The 20982-nt window shown below is 56.0% G+C and overlaps 1 protein-coding gene across 3 annotated transcripts in view; it reads right to left on the bottom strand.

Annotated features, from left to right (window-relative positions):
- Positions 1-782: 782 nt before the first annotated feature.
- PAX7 (paired box 7) overlaps positions 783-20982 on the bottom strand; it is a 107796-nt gene continuing 87596 nt past the window's right edge. For all 3 annotated transcript variants that reach the window (XM_043908965.1, XM_043908967.1, XM_043908966.1), the window contains exons 8-9: positions 11497-11743; positions 783-4710 (exon numbers count right to left, since the gene is read on the bottom strand). In XM_043908965.1, the coding sequence (XP_043764900.1) occupies positions 4595-4710; positions 11497-11743 (363 nt within the window). In that variant the 3' untranslated portion in view covers positions 783-4594. The remainder of the gene's footprint in view (positions 4711-11496; positions 11744-20982) is intronic.

Here is a 20982-nt window from a genome sequence, read left to right as displayed (position 1 = left end):
CAGCAAAAATCCCCTGGTATCAAGGTGAGGCGAACTCTGTTCTCCGATTCTCAGTCCAGAGCTCTCTGCAGGACCAGGTTAGGGCTAGACTCCAGCCCAAAACCTCCTTTGCCCAGCTCCTTCCCCTTCTCCCATCCTTCTTCTTTCACTCCCTTAAGCAGGGCTCCCCAACTTCCTGGATCTAATGGCTGATGATCTGAGGTGCAGCTTATATAATAATAACAGAAATAAAGTGCACAATAAATGTAATATGCTTGAATCGTCCTGAAATCATTCCCCCTGCCCCAGTCCCCCGTGGAAAAATCGCCTTCCATGAAATCAGTCTCTGGTGCCAAAACAGTTGGGGACCACTGCCCTCAAGGATTTCTCTTGAAGGCTCTCCAATAATTCACGTGCCCCCCAAATCTCTCATATCAGGCTCTGCTTGAAAGGCAATAAGTAAACTTGTGAGCTGTCTCCCACCTTGCAAATTCTGTATACTGACACTAGGACAGACCACAGAAGGTTCTATGTTTAGTGGCAGGAAAATTCTGGTGGAGAGAACTGAGGTTTCACCAGAAAGATGCGTCCACTGAACAAACACTGATGAAGCTTTTGCTATGTGCCCAGCATCTGCTTAGCACTGGGAGACCTGGTGGGGCGCAAGAGAAACGTTATTCCTACCCCCAACACACACTCTCTAGATTAGGTCAAAGGTCTTCTTGACTGCCCCTCAGTCCCTTTTAAGGGCAGCCGCATGCACATGGAGATCAATTGAGTATGTGGAACCCTGGAGATGCTTTTCATTTCTTTTTAATGTATATGTAACAGTTACGCCTGAGTTACAGAGGAAGCGCTTACAAGCAGGTAGTTAAAGCAAATGCCAGTTTCTCTTTCTAGTCTACTACTCCATATAGCTGAATAAATTATGGTGCGATTATACTTAAACACACAGCTTTGCGCCCACGCGGACACCCCACTCACACTCTCACGCACACACACTCACTCCCACATGGAGGAAAATGGCTGTGAGTCAAACACAGCAGCAACCAAGTTGCCGTCACTAGGAAGAAGGAATGATCTAGAGTGCTATGCGGACAGTTCCCGGGTTGGGATTGGCCTTATCCATACACAGATGTCTCTGAGCTTTTGAAGACAGTGGCTGGAGGACCCCCGTTTGGCCTCGGTTGTGGCGCCTCTGCGGGAGGGGAAGGAGAAGGTCAGTCAGCCTCAAAAAGCATCCAACAGTGAAGGGCGCGTTGGGGGCTTGAGGAGCGTATCGGCCTGAGAGAGGCCCCAGAGTATCGTGTCTTTTTCGGGCCATCGTGGAGTTTCCCAAGTTCCTGGATCCACATCTCTGAATGTGCTGCCTGCCCCATGTCCAACAACACAGGATTTCGGTGGCGTGATCAGAGGCACGAATCTGCCATGTTCTCAAGCCATCACCAGATGGAAAATCTGACCTTCTCATTTTCCTTCTGGGCAAACCTCTCTCTCGATTAGTCTCTCCTTTTCTTTCGTCCCCCCCATCTCTCTCCTCCTTCACGTTCCTCTGGCAAAAGAACGGCAAATGTAAATCAAGGAAAACATGTGAGTAAAAAAAAACATAGCTTGGTTCTTACACATCACTTTTTTTTTTTCATAGCAAGAGAGAAATACCAAATGAAAAACAAAGCAACCAAAATGAAAGAACCCAACAAAGCCCGGAATGTATAATTTGAAACACACGATATGCAGATATATCCCTACAGATGGTCCCTGGCGCTAGCACGACGCGCACCGTGGGGGTTTCCGTTCCTTTTTTTTTTTTTTTAGTATTTATATATATATTTATAAAAGTCAACTTCCTATAAACGAACAGCACATCACCACATTTCCAACTAATGTACAATGAGTTCAGAAGAGGGGCCCCATAGGTAGGACCAATAGCTACTTGTGAGAAGTTGGAGGAAGTATGTTTTATTTTGCTATGGACTCTATTTACAGGGCTGGAGCGGGATTGTTTCTGGGCCAGCCTCGCCACTGGGATTCAGACCTTTCTCAGCCTGTGGTCAACCCTCAAGAGTTGGAAGCTTTATAATTCTCATCCAGTATCATCTTGCCGGTGAAGCTGCAAGCTGCCAACACCAGACGGAATTTTACAGACTGAGTTGGTTAGACACATTAATACACTTAGGTTTTAGGAAAAAAAAAAAACCTGTCAGGGTCTCTTTCTGAGGAGGGTGGGGCCTCTGGGAGAATAAGTCCCATTTTCTACTAAGATGGTTGCTTGGGAGAACTCCAAAGAAGATGGATGTAAGAAGAAATCATTTGGTTTACACCCATTTTGCCATCGGAGGCAAATATTTGGGATTGGTCCTAGCATTGGAATGTCACTTCCGGGGGCGGGGGGGAGCTGGGTGGTTTTGATGTCATCAGCCTGAGATCCCTGCTGCTCCCAGAAAATAGGGTATAAGGAGATGCAGAGGATTGCTGAGACCGGCTTCCAAAGGGGAAGACTGACCATTCAAGGAATGTGGATGAAGGCTGAAGGAAGAACTGCTTCCTGGCTATGACAGCTACAAAAACACGGACCGGGTCACCAACAGACAACACACATCCTTCCTTTTTCTCCAGAGCTTGAAGAGCCCAAAGTCTCCGCCTTGGATGCTCCCGTTGAAACTTTGGCTGAACTTGATGGGCCACACATGTCTGGGTGTCCACTGCTACCAAAGAGTCTGTTTGTCCCCAGTTAATCATAGGCTCCTCGAAAACCAGAGATACGGGCCACCTTGGTCATGGTCCAGGACAGGCCTGAGACTACGGAGTCTGAAGATGGGAAGTAGGTGAGAGGGTCTGTCACAGAGGTGATGTCCGTGCAGGAATGTGTCCTAGTATCTTGCCAACCCGGCTCCCCAGTAGTGAGGGACGCAGGTTGATTCCCAAAGCGGCAGCCTTTCCCTCTGGGAGTGTCCTGTGAGCTGAGGGCGAGGCGTGAGTTGGGCAAAGAGGGGGCGCCGGGTGCCCGGGAGGGGCCAAGCCACCTGCTCCGGTCTGCGCAGACTCACTGCCGTGTCTCCCGTCTCAAGTGCCTCTGACCCAGCAGTACCTGATCAGGTGATCCACGTGTAGATCGTGATGATGGTGATGAAGATGAATGTAATTTTGATCAAGGGTGAAGGTGGTGAAAAGCTACAAGGGAGGCCGTAGTCAGGGGCTTGAGCCACTCCCCTGAAGGTCTCAACGTGTAAAGAGAAGGCAGCTGGGGAGAGCCACTGGAGTGGCCACGGAAGATGACCTTGCCCTCTTCTCCAGAACCTTTGGGGCCCCTCTCTGCCCAGGGGCCGTGGCTCAAAGACTGACCACATCTCCATGCCCGGGTGTGCTGGGTCAGAAGACAGAGCCATCTCAGCTGAGAATGGGTCAACACTGAAAGATGCCAGTCTGGGTGGGACAGGGACATGCCCCTCCTACCCCCCAAATGCCAAGGGGACTCTGTGGTCTTGTCTGTGGGGCAAGCAGTCCCTGATGATCCAAGAACCCTTCTCTAGAGCAGATGGCGGCGCCATTCCTAGAGGGCAGGACATTCAGGGGATGGACCCGGGTCTCTGAAGGAGGCTTTGTGAGAATTCGAAGCTCCACGGGGTGTGGACTTGAAGGCAGACCACTGAAGCCTTTGGCAACCAAGGTTTGCCGCCCACAAGCAGGGGAACCCCGGCTATGAAACCCTCCTCAGCCTGCCTCGTCACCCACGTGTCCTCAGGACTTGATGTCCTCCCCCCCGCCATCTGATTCAGCAAATGAGAAAACTGGAGGGTCTGTGTGCTCCCCAGACCCCACACGGGGTGGGCAAGGTTGGAACCAGGGCATCAGTGTTAGAGCCTAAAGCTGCTTCCGAATACCTGGCCTGGGTCCTGGGACCCTGGGCCAGCCCACTGCCAACAAGCCCCACCCATGTGGCCCTGCCCCCCTGACTAAGCTTCTTCCTGGTCCCCCCAGTCCCCTTGCTTGGGCGAGATTTCCCCCTTCAACCTGGCAGAGGTGTGTGGAGAGGTCCTGAAGTCCTCAGAATTCACGGATAATTCCTGGGAGCAGCCCAGGGCCAAGGTCCCCACCTCCTTTGCTAAGAAGGACGCGCTGTGGTTCAGGCCCTGAGCCAGAGACCCACCCGGGAGGGCTGGCTCCCAGCACTTCTGCCGAGATCAGCCCCATGGGCTCCACCTCTGTCCAGGGCACCTGCTGGCGCTGGGGTCAAAGGGCTGCTGGACCTCATCCCAGGCAGCATCCTCCTTTGGCTGCCCAAGGTGCTCTGCTCAGGGTGAGCTTTGATCTTTGGGTCTGAGATGACAGAGCCCATGACAGAGTTTGGTTGGGGCAAGACAGCGGGTTGATCAGTAGACCCTCCAGTGGGGAGACAGAAGGGGCAGACTCCAAGGGGGTCACTCCAGGTCCCTGACCACAGGTGAATGGTGGGCAGGATGCCTGTCTCCAGAGGGCTGGCCACAGGAAGGGAATGGACTCCTTCCTTCCCTGGCCTCCGGGGACCCCAGGGTGATGAAGGGACTGAGGATGGGAGGTCAGGGGCCAGTGAGGGTTAGGCTGGGGACTTGGGCTGGGGCAAGTCGCCCCAGGGGCCCTAGTAAGCCTGGCCGGTTTCCACAGGCAGCAGTCCCAGCACGGCCGAGTGCTCCCCGAGCTTCATGCGACGCTGTGTGGACAGGCTCACGTTTTTGGCCAGGTAATCAACAGCAGCTGGGGAAAAAAAGAGAGACTCCTAGAAATTGAGGTTCTTTTTGCCTGTTAATTCAATCTGTCCCACATCTATTCATCCATCCATATATCCATCCATCCGTCCATTTATCAATTCACCCATCCGTCCTTCTCTGCATCTACCCATCTCTTCTTCCATCCATCCATCCTCAACCATATCTTTATCCATCTATCTGTTGTCCATCCATTCGTCAAGCTGCCCGTCCACTTTTTATCTGTCTGTCCACCTGTTCACCCACCCACCCGCCTATCCATCAATTTCTTCATAAGACTCTTTCTCTCACTTCCCTTCCAATCATTCAGCAAATATGTGCTTCCCACACTGTTTGCCCAGCTCCCCTCTGGGCTCTGTAGGAAAGTACCTAGGGTATCCCATCGTCTAGTGAAGAACTGTCCCTTTCCCCAACACGCCTCTACCCATCCCTGTTCTGAGGCATGTCCAGCGAGTCCCCTGGTGTCCAGGTAGTAGTGAGGGCAAGGTCCTTCTGCCTTTTCTGGACCCTAAGCCCAGCTCACGGCTGAGGCAGAGCAAGACCTCTTACTCAAAAATGAAGGCAGCTTCTGCCAGGGAGCTGAGGGGTCCATGCAGGAGGAAGGGCCAGGAGCCTGTAATGCAGGGAAACGAGACCTGCAGCCTTGCCAGGTCTGTCACCCAGAGGAGAGAGATGAGAGTCTGTGGGCGTATATTCACGCGAGTGTGAACCATGGAAACAAGCATCTCCTTGGAGTGAGGGACACGAACAATACTTGCACTTGTCCGTGTGCACGGACACGGGAGAGGTGTGTGCACCCGCGTGAGGTGAACAGTGGGAACACACGTAACTGCACAGGTGAGCCCACCTCAGCCAGGTTCACGCATCGGGCGTGTGCAGGCATGCCCACTTGTGTTCTGCGCCGACTCTCCTCACCGTGCCTGCCTGGGGCTGCAGCAGAAACCACCCTGGACCAGACAGTTTGCCTGGCATGTGACCGAGGCCCCTTGAGGCACAGACAGGCTGCCTCCTAAGCCAGAATTTGCAGCTCTGGCCGATCCTACCTTTGAGGACCCCTCCGATCTGGCGGCGAGAGGAAGCTGGAGAGAGGGCTCCCCTCACCGTCCCCTGCCCACTGAGGGGCCCAGTAACACTCTCCATGCCTTCCCAAAGTTGCGGGGCCCCTGTCTGGGGTGGGTGGGTGGAGCTGGCAGGTGACGGCATGGCTGGAGGGTGAACAGGGGGCTGAGATGGGCTGTGTCAGTGACTGAGCTCCAGGGGGCCCTACCGCCCGGGGCTCAAATGCCCAACATCCGAACTCTGCACCTGTCAGTGCCCGGTGTGTGACCGGGGAAACGCCATCTCACCTTCCCAAGCCTCAGTTCCCTTGTAGGATAATAACAGCACCTGGGCTGCGGGTTACTGTGATTAGATGAGAAAATGTGTACACAGTGGTCAGTCAGCACCACGCCTGGTGCTGGCTGGATGGATGAGGGTTCCTGGGGCTGGGGCGCAGTGAGCGGGCATGCCCTGTGATGGGAGAAGGAAGGACAGGGACAGTGAACCAGGCCACTCAGGCTCCCGACGACCTCCGGCTCACCTGGCTTTGGGCAAAACACTGTCTCTCCAGCCCTGCTTCCTTGTCTGTAAAATGGGGAGAACAAATTCCAGCTTCCTCAAGGGCTGTTTTAAGGACCAAATGAGACAACGTGCTTTAAGATGCCTGGCACAGGGGGATCCGGGCTCCGCTCCCTGGATTCCCATAGGATATACGCATGCCCTGGGGCCTTACTGGAGGCCTGGCTTCCACGTCCCTCAGCTTCCCACGCTGAGCCCCCAGGTGTTGCCTCTAAACTTACTCACCCTCCAGACTCCTAGTTGGTGGGGCAGAGTGGTGGTGGCCCACCTCACCCTTGCCTCGGGTCTGGCCCTTACTGTGGGTGAGGGTGAGAAAGCCTCCCATCTCTGGTCTCACGGGAACCCGGCAGCTATGACCACACCATCTCTACTACTTGGGGTCTGCCTTATCTGGGTCCCAGGTCTCGCCCAAGAGGAGGCCATGTTGTCAGAGTGGTAACAGGAAGTGGGGGGCAGGGAAGAGTTAACATTTCCCCAGAGCTGGCTCTATGCCAGTCCCACTGTAAGCACTTTACATGCATCATCTCACTTAATTCCCCCAATACCTCTGTGAGGCTGGGATTATTACCATCCCCATTTCACGGATGACAAAACCGAGGCCCTGCCCTGAGAGGTTGCATAACTTGAAAGATCCCAGGGTTCCTAAATTGTGGAGCCATAATTCAAATGCAGGCAGTCTGATGCTAGCTGCAAACCACCCCTGCCAGCTCCACGCAGCGACCTCCTGCAGAATCATCCCTGGTCCCCACACAGCCTTCAGAATGTATGGAACACTCTACAACCCGAAGCCTGGAATGGCCCTGTTCTCTACTCCAGGCAAGGTGAGGGACTTGTCTAAGGGCTAGCTCTTCCTGCAGGCGTGGCAGAAAGGTCTGGCTGTGAATAACGATGATGGGAACTGCTAAGTGCCAGGCATATCTCATCTAATTCTTTCAACAGCTCCATGCTTTAGGTTGCAGCTGTTCCCATTTTACAGATGTGGAGACTGAGGCTCAGGGAGAGCCACTGGCCCAGAGGCACATGAGCTGGAGGAGTCTGAGTTCACTCTGCTTGTTCCTCTGGCCACTCTGTCTCTTCCTCTCTGGCCTCTCCCTTTCACCAGCCATGGCCCTGCACGCTGCAGGTACTTCCCCAGGCCCTGTTGTCAAGACAAACAAGGAAACAGCAAGAAACACCAAACTTTACGGAGGGCTCAGCTAGCTTCAAGGGCACCCGTCATCCCGCAGAGGCGGCCTCTGCCCAGGGTGGGGCCGGGGTCCCGCGAGGGCAGGGCTGTGACACTTCCCATCACAGCCTGTCAGCGGCCCTTCCTGTCCCTCTGTCTCTCCGAGCCTCCCCTCCTCTGCCTCGTGCCCGAGTCTGGGCTCTCAACGTCTCAAATTAGATTAATCAGGAGTTGGCAGGAGAGGTGGTGGCGATGCCAACCAGTAAACAAGCCTCAGCCGTCAGCATCTCGTCAGCCGGCGGCCCCAGAGGAGGACCCTTCTAGACACAAATTCTTATTAGACTTGTCAGATCTATTAAAATTCTTTTCACACTTCTGCGTTCTATCAGCCCCATCATTAGTACGGCCCTGGCCTCTGGGAACACCAGGGCCATATTAATCTGCCGTGCGCCCTGTCCCTGCCCCCCTGCCCCCACTCCCTTTAGGGACAGGAAGAGACAGACAGATGGACGGATGACGGCAGGGAGCAGGGCAGGAGGGTGTGAAGTGTCCCTGGGAAGAGGAGAGGACCAAGGAGAGGAGGTGGACTCTCCTGCTTTAGGGTTTGGTCCACCTGACCCCAGGCACGCCTGACAGTGATGCTCTCCACGGTCAAAGGGGCGGCCCTGTGCGCCGGGAGAGGTACTGTTTGGTGGTCCCAGCCAACCTCTCTGGGATCCCCTTTCCTCACCTGCCCAGAGGGAATAACCCACACCCTGCACCGCGTGGTGGTGAGGATGGAGAGCCAGACCCACAGTAGATGCTCAAGGAACGATCACATCTCCGTTCTTGACACACGCACATGTTGTAAAGTCATACCCTGAAGCCATTATAGACAGAGAATAGTGAATACACACAGAAATAAACCTCTGTCCATGCACAGACACATGTGAACTTGTGAATAGGACTCCACACCCAGGGCTAGTGTGCATCACTCCTCAACATCTTGCACAAGTTTGTGGTTTGACTCAAAGAGAACTAGGTTTGACGTTAGGAGACCTCACTTTCTGTGTGACCACGGGGAACGTTCCCAGTCCCTCTGAGCCTTAGCTTTGGCGTCTGTAACCTGAGGACAAATAACCTGGGGGTTTTGAGGATTACACGAAACGAAGAACATGCATTTCACCCAGTGCCCAGTGGGCTAACTCACGCGCAGAACAGGTGTGGGCAGATGGCAGCTGGCCCTGGGCATATACAGCATGGCTTAGAGCATGAGGCTGTCACACATGGACTTTGGTGAATTCAGCCGCCCGTGGACGTGGGGAGGCGGGCAGTGGGAATCCCACGTGTCCCTGGGCTGTCCCAGGGTGTCACAGCTGAGGGGGATGGTACCGTGGGAAAACATCAAGACAATGGAACCGAATCCCTGGGCCCCCATTTCACAGATGGCAAAACTGAGGCTCAGAGACACGGGTGACTTGCCCACAACAGGTTGGTGGAGGGGCAGGCTCTCCCTCAGTCCTCCCCTAGTGGAGCCTCTGTGGGCTGGGTGGAGGAGAGTGGGGTCTGAGTCAGGTTCCCCTGGGGAAGGGCTGGAGGAGGTGGCCCAGAAGGAGCTCTGAGCAGCCCCTGGCGAAGCCAAGGGAGGCAGGGTGGGGCTGGAGGGGGATGATTCGGGGGGAGCTGGAGGTTGGAAGGGTGAGGGGTGGGGGTGAGGAGCAGGCAGGGAGGAAACCCGGGCAGCTCTTCCCCAGCGACGGGGAACAGAGCTCCCTTCTCGCCTCCCGGGCCCTTTCGCTTTTGATCCCCCCTCCCTCATGGCCCCCATGCTGACTTTGGGGTTAATTTTATTTCCGAGTTGGGCAGGCGCCCCTGGAGTCGGGCACGGGCTCCGGGTGTGACTAACGCCCGCCCCGGGCCGGGGCCGCGGCTGCCTCTGGAGCCACGCTGAACTCTTTATCAAGAGCATGTGTGCCCCGCTCCACGCCCGGGAACGCAGGCTGGGCCACGGGGTCATGCTGGCCCCTCTGCAGACACCGCCGTGCCCGCGTGCGCACCCAGCTCTCAGACATGCAGGCACACACACACACACACACACACACACTCACACGGACACAGTCATACACACATCACGAGTTCACACCCAGAGGCACACCTGGATCCCAGTACAAACACTCAAGCATATCCATACCTGTTTGTACACTGCACATACATGGACTCCAAATACACTCGCTCCAGCATACGTACACAGCAAACACACGTGTACACATGTACACACAGCCACACACATTCTGTATTTACACACAGGCACACATACACTCCACAGCGCAGGTCAAACACACAGGCGCCCCCCCCCACACTGAGCCACATGAACACGTCTGAAAGCACATTTCCACACACACATGCATATATGCTATGGGCACATATACTCACATGACCAAACGTGTACATGTGTTCACATACAAACCACACGCACACAATATGCTCACTCACGCTCACACATTTAATCATCATGGGAACACATACACTGTGTCACTCACACATTCACGTATGCACATATATGCGTACTCACTGGGACACAAAACGTGTGCACTAACACGGGTGTGCCAAAACACACATCACACACACACACTGCCATGTACTCCTGACGTGTGCATTCGCGCTCACCTAGATACACGTACGTGAACACACGCGTCCACAGGGAGGAGGCCACGAACACCGCTGGGAGGTGGAGGCCCGCACAGCTGGCCCGCATTTAGCCGTGGAGGCACGGCTGTGTGAGGGGTGGGGTCAGCAGGCCGAGGTCGGGGGCCAGGCCGGGGCTGCGGAGGGGCAGCGAGGGCCCTGGGCTGGGAGGTCACACCCTGTTGCCACACGCCCTTCTGATTAGCTTGACACCAGCAGGTGACGCCTTGGCCGGGGGCCGGGCAGGGGGCCGCGGGACCTCATCCCCACCCCGGCCGGCGGGACGGGCTCGGCGGCCGCCCGGTCCACCTGGCAGCTGGGGGCGCCGGCCCAGTCTGAGGCCCGCCGTCTCTGCTCCAGACCAGAGGCCAAGAGCGTGGCGCTCCGGGCGGGCACCAGAGACCGGCTCACAGTCTGGGGAAACCAAAGCTGGGGTGGGGGGTGGGGGAGAGAACTTAAGACACAGCTCCGCCCTGTTGTGGGGGGGGGAGAAGGAGAAAGGGGCAGGGTCTGTGCCCTGGCTCCCCAGCACTCGGAATGTGCCCGGTGCAGTCGGGGAGCTGCATGTCACCTTCCGATCTGATTTTCTCTTAGATTTAAGCCTGTAATTTGCTTTAATTTAGTGGTTGGGACGATCCCTTGGAGGAGGCAATGGCTACCCACTCCAGCATTCCTGCCTGGAGAATTCCACAGACAGATGAGCCTGGCGGGCCACCGTCCCTGAGTCTCAAAGACTCGGACACGACTGAGCGACTATCACGATCACATTCACAGTGACTGAGAAATTTTTCAAAGTATTTGGAACAACTTGAGTGTGTAAACCTTCTTCCTCCAGTTGTAAATTTCACGAAACAAAGGCAGACCGAGTTTTTCCAGTGAAAACTTAGTAACTGAAGGAAAACGGTCTGGATTTCAAAAACAGTCTCTGAAGAAAAGAATGTAAAAAAGTCTTACTCATCATGTCATGTGGATTACGTATCGAAACGATCATCTTTTAGATATACTGGGTTACATAAGAAATGTTAGTAGAAATCATTCCACTTGTAAAAGGTGGCCAGGAGGAAATTTTAAATGATACTGGAGGCTCGTATGATGTTCCTACGGGACAGCAAGGCTCCGAGCCAAGAGGAGCGTGAGTGCCGGGGTCCGGGGCTGTATCATCTCAGGATGGCAGTTCTGCCTTTCTGAGCCTCAGTTTCCTCACCTGTGAAATGGGCGCCCCCACCCAACACCACCTCACAGTTCTCTACAAGAAAGTGGGAGGCCCTTGTCGGGGGGGGGAGGGTCGGGACAGGGAGGGGAGGGGGGCCCGGGGCGGCAGGCACTCACTCTGGCCGTATTGGCCGTACTGGTAGCCGGCCACGGGGTCCACGCTGTAGCCGGTGGTGCTGTAGGTGGGCGGGCAGTAGGACTGGGAGGTGGGCAGGCTGTCTCCCGGCTTGATGGAGTCCGCCCGCTGGCTGCAGCTGGCCGAGATGGAGGTGGCGGAGTCCAGGCCGCCGTGCAGCGGCGAGATGGAGAAGTCGGCCTGCGGCTGCGGCGGCACCGCGCTGGGGTTGCTGAGGATGCTCATCACCTGCGGGGAGAGCGTCAGGGCAGGGCGGGCGGGCCCCAGGGCGGACCCTGCGAGGCTAGCAGGGTGCAGGGGCGGTGCCGGGCTGGCCTTGCACAGACTTTCGCTGGAGTCTCTCCCTTGAGGTCCCTGCAGCCTTGAGATCCTCGGTGTACCTGGCTTACTTGCCTTTGTGGGGAAGACGGTCAGGGGTGTGTCCGGCTAAATGCCGGCCCAGGGAGCATCCCTGCATTGAGAGCTCTGGGGGCAGGGCAGGCCCCGCTCCCCTCTCTGTTCCCAGCCCGAGGGGCACCCTGCGCTTGTCTGCTGAATGAATGAATGCATATATGAATGAATGAATGGACCAGCTCATTATGTCTCTTCCGTCAGACAGGGAGCTCCCCTAGGAACTGCGTCTCCCCGTCAGACTGGGATGCCCCCATCTTCCGACACAAAGGTTAGAGACTCTGGATCTGTCCAGCATCACCCCGCAGTCCTGTGCTAGGCCTACTACACTCTCAGCTTTGAACGTCTGCGCCTACACGGCCAGTGGTTCCAAGTGCTTTCACAGATGTCTGTGACATGGGCATGACAGAGGGCACTTGGGTGGCTCGGGGGTCCAGCTCTTGGAGACAGGGGAGTAAAGGTGGCCGGGGAGGGGAGGGCAGGGGCCCGGGGTGACCTGGCCAATCCAGAGGTGAGCAGGGGGAGCGGAGGGAGAAGCAGTCCTTCTGGACCTGACCTGCTGGGTCACCCCCAGTGACCTCCTGGTAATGCCACCTTTTATGGGAGGGAGACCCCGGGCCCAGGCAAGGCCCACCCTGCTGACAGCCTGCTCTGCACTGAGCTGAAGGGCCTCGCTGCCGCCCAGGCTGGGCACACGGTGGGCTCTCTGATGACCCCACCCGCCCCCTGGGGAGAAAGCGGACTCTGCGCATTGGAACGGTGAACTTTTGGCCGACGGGACACCTGGTGAAAACTTTGACCTTCCCAGGTCTGACTCAAACCTGCTCCAGGGGCGAGGCATCACCCAGACAGAGGGCACCGATGTGGAATCCTCAGGCCAGGGCCAGATCCTGAGCTCCTCCACGTGCTAACCTTTAGCCCCTACGACCACCTCTATCCTCAGAGCGTGGCTGAGAGGCCGAGACAGGCTCTGCACGTGGGACGTGCTCAGCCATCAGCGGCCCCAGATCCTCTAATCCTCCTTATTTTTCCCTCCTCTTAGCAACGGACGCAGTGTGACTCTCCAGTGTAGAGCCCCCCAGAGACGTGTGGGGCGGAGTCATGACACCCATTTCTCAGATGTGGAAACCGAGGCCCACCCAGAGCTGCGTCTTCCCCAGATCTCACAGCGGGTGTGCCAGGGCCTGACCCCTCTAGCCTGATGATGTCAAGTCTGACTCTCGAGGATGGGTTTTAGACATGTGACCACGGTAGAGGTTCTCACTCCAGATGTGGGCTCCCTGGAGGTGTGGGGTGGGATCCCAGACCCCCGGGGGGGCCTGGCTCCTCAAGAATGCCATGAGCACAGCCTCCCCTGACTCTCCCCGCAATGCACCCAGCATGCGCCTCTCAGCCTTGGGGGTCACCCCTCCTCTGTCCTTTCTTTCCTCACCCCACCCCCAGAGCCAAAGTCAAGGACACAAGGTCTTCTGTGGCTGGACTTTGTCTCCACCACAGTTGGTGAGGTTTGGGTGGGATTTTGCAGGTTATCAACCCAATGAGATGCAAAAACACAGGTGGATCTGGGTCTGTTGTTTCCTGACTGTTGCACTGGGGTCCTGGGCCTGAGGAATTTGCTGGGTGTGTGTGTTGGGCGGTCTTGGGACACACTCAGGAATCTAACACTGCCCTGGGGTGAGGAGACCCGATTCTCTTCCAGGTTGCCTGTCAGTTTCCCAATCTAGATCTCGCTTCCATCTAAATTAAGAAAATCACCCTCCCTCCCATTGCCTACCCCGTATAAGCACAAACACTGCTCCTCCTTCAAGGGGCCCTGGCCCCAAGAACAAACTTAGAGTCTCAGGGAAAACACACAGGTTCCCATTTCCCTTTCCTTGAAAGGATCGTTGTGGGGTGGGAAGCCTCTTCTGAGGGTTTGTCAGTTCTGATGAGCCTCTGGTATAATCCTTCTCTTTACATATCACCAAGATGCCAGGCCCAGCAAGGATGGGATGGAGGAGACAAGTGGGGAGGTATTTGGGGAGAGAAGAAGGATGCTTTGGAGGACAGGCTGGGAGGTGTGCATAGATCCATACTCACCCTGCAAGGCAGAGATCTGCAGACAACCGCCCCAACAAATCTGACTACATTGCTCAAGAATTATCCGTGGCTCTTTGGTACCTCCCAGATGAACAGGGCAAAGCTTCATGTGACTGGACCTCCACCTCCATGTCCCAATTCCCCGCACTCCTTCCTACCTTGCACTTTATGTCCCGGCTGTCCCAAACCAGAGAGTGTTTCCTGAAGACATCCTTCCTTCATTCATTCACTTATTCATTCATAAGACACTTCACAGAGTGTTACTATATGCCAAGCTAGACACAGGGCTCAGCTGTGAGCTCTTTGAGGGCAGAATGGAACTGTGTTTCGTCCGTCATTGCAGCTCCCGTGTCTACGCTGTACCTCCTACAAACTATAAGCTCAGAAAATCCTGTCAAATACATGCATGTTCACTTAACAAATATTTATTGAGCACCTAATATGTGCAAGATGCTGCACCAGGCATCGAAATACAGTAATGAAGAGTAAAGCTCCATGACCTCCAGGAGCTGCCAGTCAAATGCAGGAAGATGAAAACAAACAATATAATTTCCAATACTGATCAGTGCTAAGGAAGAAAGACAAAGAATGTGGAGTAGTCAGGGAAGACGTCGCTAGCAAGACCAGAAAAAATCAGGCAGGGGAAGACAGAATAGAGTGTTGTCCAGGCAGAAGAGCCAGCAAGTGCAAAGGCTGGAACATGCCTAGCAGGTCTGAGACACAGCAAGAAGGTCAATGCTAACCTTCCTGGAATGCTTTGTGAGAAGGGGTTCGTGTGGTGCCCAGTGGCTTGGGGGGCTTGGACCCTGAGCCATTAACAGACAGCTCAGAATCCGCTCAGGCCCAGCGAGCTTGCCCTGTAATGGGATTTGTTCAGTGGGATTTGCCCTGCAACATCAAATCAGGTCCACATCTGGGCTGGGTGTCAAGGGCGGGTGTGGAGCATCTGCTTGCTCTCTCCCAGGGTGCCCGGAAGTCTGGGGATCAGAGGGCTTCGCCTGCATCCAGCCTCCTGTCTCAAGGCATGACTGCTTCCAAGATGATGGGGTCAGACCCCTCCAAAGAGAGGAAGAGCATGGAATGACTTCTCCGGCAAATGAGCTGTTTTACCCTCATTCTGCAGATGGGGAAATCAAGGCACAGGGAATGTGAAAAGGAGTGCCCAAGATCGCACCGCCAGGCAGTGGCAGAGCTGGGACTTGAACCTGTGTCTCCCCACCCCTCGCTGTGATCCCTCCCCATGGCAAGCTGAGCCAGAGAGCATGGGGAGAGAGGCCCGTGGCAGCCCTGCAGGCCCACATGGCCCCCGCCAGCCTCGGGAAGGCCCATGGACCTCCGCGGGTGCCCCTTTGCCCCGGGAAGCAGGAAGCGTTGGCCCACAGTTAGGGGCCCAGCCAGAGGTCTGGGGCCTGCAAACTTTTGAACTTGAGGAAGTCCTGATCTGATGCGGTAATTGCCCCCCTCAAGAATGCTAAGGCCTCTCCCCCAGTGGGTTTTACTTTTTTCCCAATGACCTTGCTTTCACTAATATATTACTTCTTGGTACCTTACCGTTACTAACTCAAAATCAATACCGACCTCCACATCTGTAAGGTTTTATCTGAAGGCAGATCTCTGGGCTGTCCGTCAGGCTGAGTGACAGCCGTCCCTTCCTCCCACCCCCCCGACCCCCCCCCTTCGGCTCCCCCTGCTCTAAATCAGTCCCAGCCTCCACCGGACTGAATCAATGAGGGGCCGGCCTCACCTCCCCGCCCCCCCACCTTCCGCCCGCTGGGGAGAGGCTTGTAGGTTTTGGGGGGTGGGGGCCACGGGAACCCAGCAGCAGCCCCCCTTCCACATCCTCTGCTCACCGCCCCCTCCCCGGGGACCTGCCGGCACTCCCCTACTTTAAAAGAAGGGGATGGGAAAATGTAATTAATTCCCTCCGTTCCTGAGCTGGCCCGGAGGGCCTGGGACCGGGGAGGCTGAGCTGTGAGATCTGCACCCTCTGTGATAACCGAACGTGGCTTGGGGAGCGAGGCTGCAATTAGAAGGGCGATCGCCATCGTGGGCGCTCCATGGCCCGGCTCGGGGTGGGCCAGTGGGGGCTGTGGCAAGACGCAGGCGGGCAGGGAGGGGCAGGAGCCGAGGTGTGTGTGGGGAGGACGGCGGACCTGGAGGTGAAACTGGGGCTGGAATGACGCCAAGGACCACAGGACCAGCAACCAGGCGGTAGGTCGAGAGCCCCACCTTGTCCACGCCAGGAGACCCTGAGGCCCGAGGCCCCGACAGACAGCAGTTTCATCGAGGACACTTGGCCATGCAGGGCTCTGAGGGGTCTCCCTGCAGCACCGGGAGGCCAGGATGTCTGCATGAGCATCCACGCTCTACTGCTAACTAGTTCTGACCCTGGGCAATTTCTGTAACCTTCCGTACCTCAGTTTTCTCATCTGTATAATGGGAATGATAATAACTGTCACTACCTAACGGGTTATTGGGAGGATTAAATGGGTAAACGCACATAGGATGCTTCAGTCAGTGCCTGGCACATTACTGATTCTTGGTAAATGCAAGCTGTTCCCCACCTCTCCCTCTCTCCACAACTTCCAACTGGATTACTTGTGCCATGGCTTGAGAGAGGGCAGATCCAGGAACTCCTCACTGTCAGGGACCCTGTCTTTTCCCTCTCTTCTGCCTCATGGCACACGGCAGACAGTGGGTGCTTTCTGAAAGAAGCGTCACTCTGCTTGCACTCTGGAAAGGAGCAAGATGGGCCACAAGGAAAGGCCACACCTGCTCCGGGGGATGGTCTGGAGGGGCAGTTCATGGCCTGCCTTGGTCCCCGAGGGTCCTTGGACCTTCTCACTTGTAGAGAGTGGCAGCGATTCTCAAAGTCCTGGTGGAGAACCAGCAAGGTCAGAACTCGCGTACCTGCACACACACACACACAGTTCACAGGGACACACACCTGAGTCCCAGAAGGCGGGGCAGCTCAAGGTGCCTCTTCTCCAGACTGCCAAAAAGCCGTTCATCAAAACCCCAGTAAACCGCCAGGATAAACCTCACGTACGCCCTTCCACCTTTCTTAAACTCACCAATGCACTTGTACACACACACACGCATGTAGATGCACCCAAATACATACAGGAAAGCTGGGTGGCACCCTGGAAATTGACCACAGCTTCAGAGGTGGGGAAACTGAGGCTCACACAGGCTCAGTGGCTTGCACTCAGGCAGAGCGTCACCTCCAATGGGCGGCAGTGTAGCCGGTCCCAGTGTAGCCGGCCCCAGGACCCATGACAGTCACCCCAGGCTCCGTTTGGCCCCAAAATGACCAGCTGTCTTGGCGCACTGAACAAGTTTGTCTCCAAGTCCCAGAGCCGACTACACCTCTGCCTGGCCCACCCTCTCACTAACTCATCCCTCTGACTTCCGCAAGGGCTGGGAGGGGCGTGTTTGGGGGCAGCCTCTTCCTCTGGTCGAGGAGAGAAGGTAAGGGCACAGCTTGCCAGGGACGCAATGCAATTTCTGTCTGTATGACATGAAGGCTGTCTCTTGGGGCCCCAAACCAACCCAGGCTGGGGCTGAGGTGGTGAAGCCCAGCTCACGACTTGCCCTGGTCCCGCAGGGCCCCAAGTCCATCCCCGTGTCCCGCTAAACCCCACAGGGGCAGACTACACACCGTGGAGCAGGCACAGGGTGGCCCCACAAGGGCTTGTCTGCTGAGATAGCTGCTTCTCCACTTGGCCGCCCGGTGCCAACGCCTGCAGAGTCTTCTAAAACGACGATGCCAGCACCCCGTCCCTTAGAGCCATGGCCCCCAACCTCTTTGGCACCCGGGACCAGTTCCATGGGAGACAATTTTCCCACACGCCAGGAAGCGGGGGTGGCTTCAGGATGATTCAAGCACGTTTACATTTACTGTGCACTTTATTCCTAATCCAATGCCTCCACTGATCTGACAGGAGGTAGCGGTCTGCAGCCCAGAGATTGGGGACCCCTGCCTCAGAGATGCTGAATAGTTGACCCGAGGATCTGGGAATCAAGATTTTTAAAAGCTCATTCCCCAGGTGATTCTAATGCTGCCAAGTTTGAGAATCACCGCTCTCAGATCGTCACTATTACTGCTACACACACAATATGACTACACATCCACACTCACGTGAGTGAAATCACGGGCTTGCACACAGAACACACACAGACACTCACACTGAGATACACAGAGCATTACACGGATGGACCCACACGGACACACGTGAACACCTGCCGGCCCCCACGCCGTCCACACACTGCACAGATGCGCACGGGCACACAGATGCAGCCTCTCAGCTCCGGAACCGCCAGCTCACTGACGCGAGCTTCCGTGCCTACATCCACCCCCGCCACCCGCCCCGCCCCCGTCACCCCCGACGGACGCCCAGACACACATCACACAGATGCGCCCGCCTGTCCGGCCGCCTGTCCCCAGCTCCATGCTGGGATTAGTGCAAGCGAGAAATCACCCATCCAGGCAGCCGCCCCCCGCCGCTGCCCGCTCTCCCCGCTCAGTTCTCAGCTAAGAGGATCGGGCCCCTCCCCGCTCCCTGCCCCCTGTGGACAGCGGTAATGGGCTTCGGGTGCTGACTTTGAGCTTCCAAACAAGATTTCCTGCAGGTCTCCCTGTCCCCACCCGCCTTTCGTTTCCTTCCATCTCTCTGCTTTATGGCCTGAGCCCGCCCCCCTCCACCAGCCACAACTCTCACACCAGCAGTTCCCCCCAACCAGGAGAGCTGGCACCCCGCAAGTGCCTCTCCCCTGCCCCGACGCTGGTTCCCCTCTCACTGTCCCCACCCAGCCTCCAGGGAGGCCCTTCTCTTGCCCAAGCACAGAACGCTTCAGTTCCCAAAGCCACCTCCCTTTAAGCCTCGTAACTATTCTATGAAACGGTGAGCCCCCATTCTCAGATGAGGAAGCTGAGGCTCAGGAGGGTCTCAACCAGACTGACCTGGGGGACGAGTGGCCGCACAGGGGCAAGAACGCTTGACCCCTGACTTCTAGTCCAGTGCTCTAGCCCTGCACCGGCTGTGGTTGGCACTTCCCATAGACGATTCTGGGTCATTCTTAACTCAGAGAGAGAGTGTGTGTGTGTGTGTGTGTGTGTGTGTGTGTGTGTGTGTGTGTGTGTGTGTGTGTGTGGGTGTGTGTGGGTGTGTGTGTGTGTGTGTGTGTGTGGGTTGGCACTTCCCATAGACGATTCTGGGTCATTCTTAACTCAGAGAGTGTGTGTGTGTGTGTGTGTGTGTGTGTGTGTATTATACGGGCCCATAAGGGGATACTGCATGTTTGAGACTAGTGTGGGAGTGCACATACGCATGCTCACGTGAAAGTACTGTGTGTATGTGTATTTGAATTTTGTATGTGTGTCTGTGAGTCCATGGGCACATATGTGTGGGTGTTTAGTGTGCATGTGTGAGTGTTGTGCATGCACACACATGTCCCGTGCAGATAGGAGTTCTGTGTGTGTTTGTGAGCTCATGTGAGTGTCGTGTGAGAGTACTGTGCGTGCACGTGTGTGAGCACCATGAGTGAGTCTCACGTGTGAGTGTTGCTGTGGACACTGCCCGCATGTCTGAGCATGTATCCAGCCTGCCCCCGTAGGTGACCTCTCCGAGGGCGCACGCTGGGGCCTGGAGGCCTCAGAGGTTCACAGCACGCTCAGGAGGACTCCGGGCCATGGACTGCCACTTCTGGCCCCGCTCCCAAAGCCCACCGGCTTCTCTCTCCCCTCCGTGGGGTAGCTCAACATAACTCAAAGTCGCTCAGTCCTGTCCGACCCTTTGCGACCCCATGGACTGTCCATGGGCGTCTCCAGGCCAAAATACTGGAGTGGGGAGTCTATCCCTTCTCCAGGGGATCTTCCCGACCCAGGGGTAGAACTGGGGTGTCCTGCATTGCAGGTGGATTCTTTACCAACTGAGCTATCAGGGAAGCCCAGGTCAACACAGGGGACCCGAAAAGACTTCAGGAATCAGGTTCTGTTTGATTGGAGAGGAAAGCAGGGAGGGTAATTTCTGCAGAGGGAGGACTCAGCCAAGACCTCCTGTAACAGCCTCCTGGTGTGTGGAGCGGGACACACAGACAGGGGAAGCCAAACAAGGGCCTCTCTGAGAAAGGACTTTCAGCCCGACTGGGGCCCCCCTTCCTGCCCTGGCCGCAGAGCGCCCTTGGCCCTGGGTCTGACCAAGAGCTTCTAGAGGCACAATGACTGTCCTGTTCCCACTGCCCATCACACAGGGGGTGTCCAGCCAGTACTCATGCATGTGTGTCTGTGAGTCCGTGGGCACGTAGAGTGTGGGTATTCTGTGAGTGTGTGTGAGTGCCGTGTGTGTGCACACGTGTACCCACGAGAGTACGTGCGCGTGTGAGTTCTGTGTGTGTGCTTGCGAGCTCGCGTGAGTGCCGTGTGGGAGTCCTATGTGTGCAAATGTGTGTGAGCATGAATTCACACCCGTGAATGTGTGAGTGACGTATCTGTTTATCCCCAGCACAGGGCCTGGCAGAGACTGAATGGATGAAAAGAAAGGGAAGGTCCCTCCCCTCCCCTCAGCTCTGTGGGTGTAAGAGCCCCCTTTTCACCTCAGGGGTCCTGCAGGCTTAGCTAAAGGCTGTCTAGAAAATGGGGGCTGCATAGAGAATGGGGGTGCACATAGAAAATGGGGGCACACATTGAAAGTGGGGGTACACATAGAAATGGGGTGCGTATAGAAAATGGGGGTGCACACAGAAAATGGGGTGCACACAGAAAATGGTTGGGGTGCACAGAATGCCTTCCCACTCATTGTCCAAGAAGCTAAGGTACTCACTCTCTCTCTCACACACACATTTCCAATGTCTGGTCAATAAGATGTCAAACTCTGTATCTCTGGAAACATCTAGAAATACCGGTGGGGCGGGGGCCGGCTTGGGCTTCCCCCTCCTTTGGTGGACCCCGGGTTGACCCCAGCCTGAAGGCGCTCGGTGCTAGGATGGGTACGCGGGCC

This window comes from Cervus elaphus, chromosome 8 (genome assembly GCF_910594005.1).
Source record: "Cervus elaphus chromosome 8, mCerEla1.1, whole genome shotgun sequence".
In the NCBI taxonomy this organism is placed as follows: Eukaryota; Metazoa; Chordata; class Mammalia; order Artiodactyla; family Cervidae; genus Cervus; species Cervus elaphus.
Note: the sequence above shows the minus strand (reverse complement) of the source record. Positions and strands in the feature narration are given on the sequence as shown.